This window comes from Propithecus coquereli, unplaced genomic scaffold, assembly GCF_000956105.1.
Source record: "Propithecus coquereli isolate 6110/MARCELLA unplaced genomic scaffold, Pcoq_1.0 Scaffold15, whole genome shotgun sequence".
Lineage (NCBI taxonomy): Eukaryota > Metazoa > Chordata > Mammalia > Primates > Indriidae > Propithecus > Propithecus coquereli.
Genome location: NW_012139413.1, coordinates 3,884,430 through 3,890,922, shown reverse-complemented (window position 1 = coordinate 3,890,922; position 6,493 = coordinate 3,884,430). Strand labels below are relative to the sequence as shown.

The window sequence follows — 6,493 nt, the reverse complement described above, 5'->3', positions numbered from 1 at the left end:
ATAGATAGATAGATATAGAAAGATGACCAAAATAAATTGTTCAGTGAGGAAAAAAGGGTTAGAAAACAGTATGCATATAATCTCACTTTTGTTAAAAATATGTAAAAGAAAGACACATCCAAACATATGTGCCTTCTGATGGATAAACACTCAACCTTCTACAAAGTAGTCTCAAAACCACCCACAAACAAACAAAAACAAAACCAGAACCTAGTCTGCTTGGTGGTTCACGACTGTAATCCTAGCACTCCGGGAGGCTGAAACAGGAGGATCACTTGAGGTCAAGAGTTCAAGACCAGCCTGAGCAAGTGAGACCTGTCTCTACTAGAAATAGTAAAAATTAGCCAGGCGTGGTGATGCACACCTGTACTTCCAGCTACTCAGGAGGGTGAGGTAGCAGGATCCCTTGAGCCCAGGAGTTTGAGGTTGCAGTGAGCTATGATGATGCCACTGCATTCTAGCCCCAGCGACAGAGTGAGACTCTGTCTTAAAAAAACAAAACAAAACAAATCCCCAGAATCTAATCAAACCTCTAGATCCAGCTACTATATAATATAAAGGAAACAAAGAAGACAGAGTAACATGAGGAACACAGCAATAGAGAAGTAATGAGGAAAATTCTGCAACACTTTAAATGACAAACAACTGTTTCTTCTATAATCAAATTTTAAGGAAAAAAAGGAGGGAGGGAGGGGGAGAGAGAGAGATGGAGGAGGAACCAGTAAACTAAAAAATATCTAAGAGACATCAATCAATTGCAAACGTGGACTTCATTTAAATCCTGATGCATAATCAGGATAAAACTATAAAATTATAAAAACAAAATTACAACATTTATGGGACAACTGAAATTTTTAACCCCATGGAGGGGGCACACTGCAGGAGGTGAGCAGTGGCGAGCAAAGCTTCATCTGTATTCACAGCAGCTCTGCCTGAGCTCCTGCTCCAACCATCCGCCCTCCAATCCCGTGGAAAAATTGTCTTCTATGAAACCAGTACCTGGTGCCAAATAGGTTGGGGACCGCTGTTTTAGAGGTACATACTGAAATCTGTCTGAGATTTGTTTCAAAATAAGGTAGGGTGAAGGGAGGTTAAGTGGGTGGGAGTATAGATGAAAACAAGATTGGTCCTGAGTTGAAAACTGTTGGAACTGGGTGACTGGTACATGGAAGTTCACTATACTGCTTCACCCACTCTTATATGTTGAAATTTTTTCCATACAGAAAAATTTAAAATGTTTATGCACATAAATTTGCATAGAAAAAGTTGCAGAGGGATATACACCAAATGACAATTACCTCTAGATGGTAGAATTTATGAGAATTTCCATTTAATTTTTTTCTTTATTGATCTGTATTCCCTATTTTTTCTATAATGAATATGTTTTAATTACATACTTAAAATAGAAAGTGAAAAATAAAAATTTTAAATACTTTTCTCTCCAGTAATCTCACACTTTAAACAGCAAACACTTAACTCTTTTTACCTGGTTATCTGCTTAAGATAGATGCTAGAATAATGAGAGCTATAAACTAATAAGTTTAGATTAAATAAGAGGGAAAAAAAATCTCTTAAATGATTCTCCCTACATCTTCCTAATTTAGACCAGAGGATTTCATAGCAGGTCAAACAAAGAAGTTAACTATATCCTACAAACAAATATTACCATAGGTATTTCAAAAGTTCCAAAGTTCACAATATGTTAACTGGAATGTAAAGTGTTCCTACCAATACTCTGTAACAACTTTCTTGTCCTATAATTCCTTCACACCTTCCTATTTAAGCCCTCTGTTCCAGTAATGTTATCAAGCATGTTTTTTTGCTTTTTTTTTTTTTTTTTGAGACAAAGTCTTCCTCTGTCACCCAAGCTATAGTGCAGTGGCATCATCATAGCTCACTACAACCTCAAACTCCTGGACTTAACTGATCCTCCTGCCCAAGCCTCTCCAGTAGCTGGGACCACAGGCACACACCACCATGCCTCGAGAATTTTTCTATTTTTTTGTAGAATGGGGTCTCGCTCTTGTTCAGGCTGGTCTTGAATACTGGCCTCAAGCAATCCTTCCTCCCACCTTGGCCTCCCAAAGTCCTAGGATTATAGCTGTGAGCCACCTCCCCCGTCTCAAACATGCTCTATTGAAGAACAAAATAGAAAAGTATGTCTTACCGGTGGCAAAGAATGCCGCCCACATTCAATTGTGACAAGTTTGTGGCACTTCTTATGAACCAGGAGCTTGCAATTGATGCACTTATATCCCTGGCGTCCAAGTCCCCAAATTCGGTCTGTGCAGATGGCACAGTGAGCACGCTGAAAAGAGTAATTAAATACTTTATTAACAAAAAATGGTTACAATCATTTCCCAACAGTTTGCTTATAAAATAATGAAAATAAGTGGCTTTCTTACAACACAATTCCCTTCATCATGGTGTCAACTTCCAGCCCATGGCAAACAAAACAAAAGAAAATTTCCTCATACATCATTTTACAAAAGCTATGAAGGTCAATGAAAAATAAATAGAAAAGAGAAAGTGTTTTAGAGAGACAGTGAAATTTGTGACCATATTGCTAAGTCCAAAAATTTTCAGACTTCACATAATTAAGTTCAGCGTAATGAAAACAGGAAAAGTGAATTAAACTAGAAATACATATGGCAGAAAAAGCCAGTTAAAGACTCCTAAGCAAACATAACCTTCCAGACTGGTCAGAGGTCAAAGCAAAGCCCTGCTTTCCTAAGAGCAATACCTAAGCTACCTTTTCATTTCAAAGCCTTCTTTAATTATGAGTGCTACTGAAAATAAAAGAGTTTGGGAATCTCAGGTGGTGGTTTCTATTTACATTAATGAATTTAGAGCATTAGTTTTAGAATGGAATTGGCATCCATAAATCTGTAGTTATCAATAGTAGTTAAAAACATGGACTTATAGATACAGACTGCTTACTTTCAAATCTCGGCTCTGACACTAGCTGTGTCATCTTGAGCAAGTTACTTAACTGCCTTGCGCTTCAGTTTCCTCATCTATAAAATAAAAATATATAGTTCCTATTGCACAGGGTTGTTGTAAGGCTTAAATGAGTTTATATAAGTAAAGCATTTGGAAAAGTGCCTGGTACACAATAAAAGCCAGGTAAGTGTTTGCTATTATTATTTTCTAAATGGTGAAAATCAAATTATAACATTAAATAAATAAAAACATTAAATAAACAAAATAAACTTTGCTTATTTTCTGGCTGCCTTGAATTATATTTGAAAAGCCAATTTTCTTATAGGTAGGGTATATTAGTTGGATAATTAATCATCCAATCTGGAACATTTTTTAGGAGTAAAAGGACATGCTATTAAAAATTACAAGCATTCAGCTTTGTGCTGGGCTGGAACAACAACAAAAAAATTATAGACAAACTAGGACTGCATAGTCAAGGGGCCTCACAGCCGCCACCATGGGCCAGGGGCAGGCCCAGCTATTCCTAGAGCCTGGGCGGGCCTCCCTGCTTGACAAATCCCTGGAAGCAGAGCCCATTTGACTTAAACTCTGGGGCCAGGGAGGCTACTCACTCAGGTTGTCCTCTTTCCCTGTCCCACCAAAGTAAACACTCTGGGCAGAGGGGGACTGATATGTTTGGAGGGAAATGGGAACACATACAATAATTAAAGAGTAAAATCATATTTAATGAAGACAATGTTAATTCAAGACTTTCCAAGAGAAGCTTCAGTGCAGATGGATTTGAGATGCCACAAAACCCAGTAAAAGATTCAAAAGCAATGTTTCAAACCTAAAAACAGATATGCCTAAAGAAGAGAAGAAGCCTTTATAGCAGTCCTATAAATTACAAGACGTGGTTCTGTAACTGCCACTGAGAAATTTCTGTCACTTTCTGTTCAGAATATTTTGCTGGAAATACCCAGAATTGCCACAATAAAGATTTGTCGGTCAGTTTGGTTCCCACTTAGGTTATGTATTTCATTGAAATTGCTCAATTAAAATGGCTTGAGAAAATTGTGGGTAAGCAGACATAAGAAATAGATGGTATGTGTCAGGGAAACCACAAGGTATTTGAACTGCTACATGATTGAACCAAGTATACTATTATTTTAAAAGGAATGCTTACACAGATCTAATTCTGAAATGCTAATTATCCATCCTGAAGGAGGATTGTTCCTCAATTAAGGACTTGTTTATTTAACTGGGACTGTAAATATATTTTTGTTTCTAAGCTATATTTGCAAAATTAATTTTTCAAAAATGCCCACTGTGAATGTGAAAATATATTCTTAAGTATTTTATAGCTAATTGTAAACTTTTCTCAGAAGTCCTGTTTTATTCTTGTTAAACTGAACACAATATTTGGATAATGTGTTAACAATAATTTTTCTACTTGAAATAAGCATTTATTAAAAAAAAATTACAGGCATACTGCCCCAGGCAAACTGGGAATATAAGGTCACAGAATTTCTTTAAAAGGGAATAACAAGACTTAATAACAAAACTACCTTTCTTTCATAATAGAAAGAAAAAAATAGCTGTCTCAAATCATCAGCATACAACAAACTAAGTTTACCCTGTTGAAACGCTTGGCTTGAAAAGTGTGGCCATTTGCACAATAAAGCTTTCTCCAGCGGCGTGCACCTCGGCGATAGATGGATTCTGAAGAGAGATTAATAGTTCAAAAAAAAAGGAAGAAAGAGCAAGTGTGAGTTAAAGTTACTGTATAATTAAGTCTGTAATTTTTTTCATGATATTCACTGCAAGAAAAAAAACATATTGATAAAAACCTTAATGTGAAAAAGTATTTCATCGAGGGACTAGATGAAAGTAAAGACCCTGGAGTATAAATGTTTCAGTAACTACTACTGCTTTTCTTTTTAAAAATTTTCCAACTTTTTATTTTGAAAAAATTTTAAGCCCACAGAAAAAAGAATAAACACCTACATTCTTCACCTAGATTTACCAATTATTACTGTTTTGTCATATTTGCTTTCTCCTCTATAAAAACATATTTTTTTCTGAATCATTTGGAAGATGCAGACATCAAGACACCTAAAAACCCCTAAATACCTAAGTAACCACTGCCTAAGATTAAGGATATTCCTCCTAATTCTAAATAACCACACTACCATTACCATGTCTTAGAAAATTAACATTAATTCAGTATCACCCAAGATACAGTTCATATGCAAATTTCCCTAATTGCTTCAAAAGTGTCTTTCAAAGTTTCTTTTTTCTATCTAGGATCCAATCAAGATTCAAGCATTGCATTTAGTTATTTTGCCTTTTTGTCTCTTTAAGGTATTCTAAAACATTCATTCCACCTCGTTTGTTGTTTTTCATAATTTTTTTTTTAAGAGTCTAGGCAGTTGTCTGATATTATGCTCCACATTCTGGATTTGTCTGTTTCCTCATGATTAGAGTATTAAATACTTTTGGCAAAAATAATACATACGTGATGTTGTGTATTTCTTATTGCATTACATCATGAGGCACACAAATGTTAGAATGTCAACTCCTACTACTGATGTTAAATCACTTCTTAATAAAAGGTAGTGATTACTAGGTCTCTTCATTGTAAAGGTACATATTACATTTTATAAGTAAACTGTAAGTGATATTTTGTACCACAAGAACATCTTCTCCCCCAATAACCTTTCATCTACTGGTCTTTATATTAATACTTTTCTTAAACATTTTTGGAGAAAGAAGTTCCAAAAGCTCAAATCCAGTCAACCTTCATAATTTTGGTAAAGTCCATCATTATTATATATTAAAAATATATTGTGTATTAGTAATAACTATATCCCATAATAATAGTTGATACCACGGAAAAATTACATTAGATTCCTGAACTCATACATTAAAGCAAACATAGCATTGGGTTTACTATTTAAAGTTGTGATAGTAAAGACCAGTTGCAATGCTCTGAATTAGAAACCTTGAGATAGCATAAGACAAAACCTTAAATATAGATGTTTTTACTTTTGTTTTGTTTTTTAAATTAAGAGACAAGGTTTTGCTATGTTGCCCAGGTTGGATTCTAACTCCTGCGTTCAAGTGATCCTCCTGCCTCAGCCTCCTGAGTAGCTGGGACTACAGGCATGTACCACCACACCCGGCTATGTGCATTTACTTTTAATTATATATTGTTAGCAGTAGCCAAAGCAGAAAGTTTCTGTTAACAGCATTTTAACCTAAAAGAACATTCTATTTCAGAAACTTTCATAAACTAGAACTTGACTTACCTTAAATTTAAACATTTTAATGTTGCCTAGGAATTAAAAGGGCCAAGAGAGCACATTAGTGGTTATCAATTTTCCTGCATGTCCTAGTTTAGTAATATGTATTTTACTGAGGGAGAGGTAGTAACAAAATATCCACCAGTAAATTTTAAAGGGTGAAAGTGAGCATAAAGCATAATGGTAAGTTAGAAAACTGTATTTTATTTGGGAAGAATGCTATAGATCTATAATATATTTGGAGATGGGACTCTGGAACCAAGATG

At 35.1% G+C, this 6,493-nt stretch overlaps 1 protein-coding gene across 1 annotated transcript in view; it reads right to left on the bottom strand.

Moving 5' to 3' along the window:
• PRKCI (protein kinase C, iota) overlaps positions 1-6,493 on the bottom strand; it is a 94,389-nt gene that overhangs the window by 61,929 nt on the left and 25,967 nt on the right. Inside the window, exons 5-6 of the mRNA XM_012640166.1 lie at positions 4,559-4,644; positions 2,168-2,308 (exon numbers count right to left, since the gene is read on the bottom strand). Of these exons, the coding sequence (XP_012495620.1) occupies positions 2,168-2,308; positions 4,559-4,644 (227 nt within the window). The remainder of the gene's footprint in view (positions 1-2,167; positions 2,309-4,558; positions 4,645-6,493) is intronic.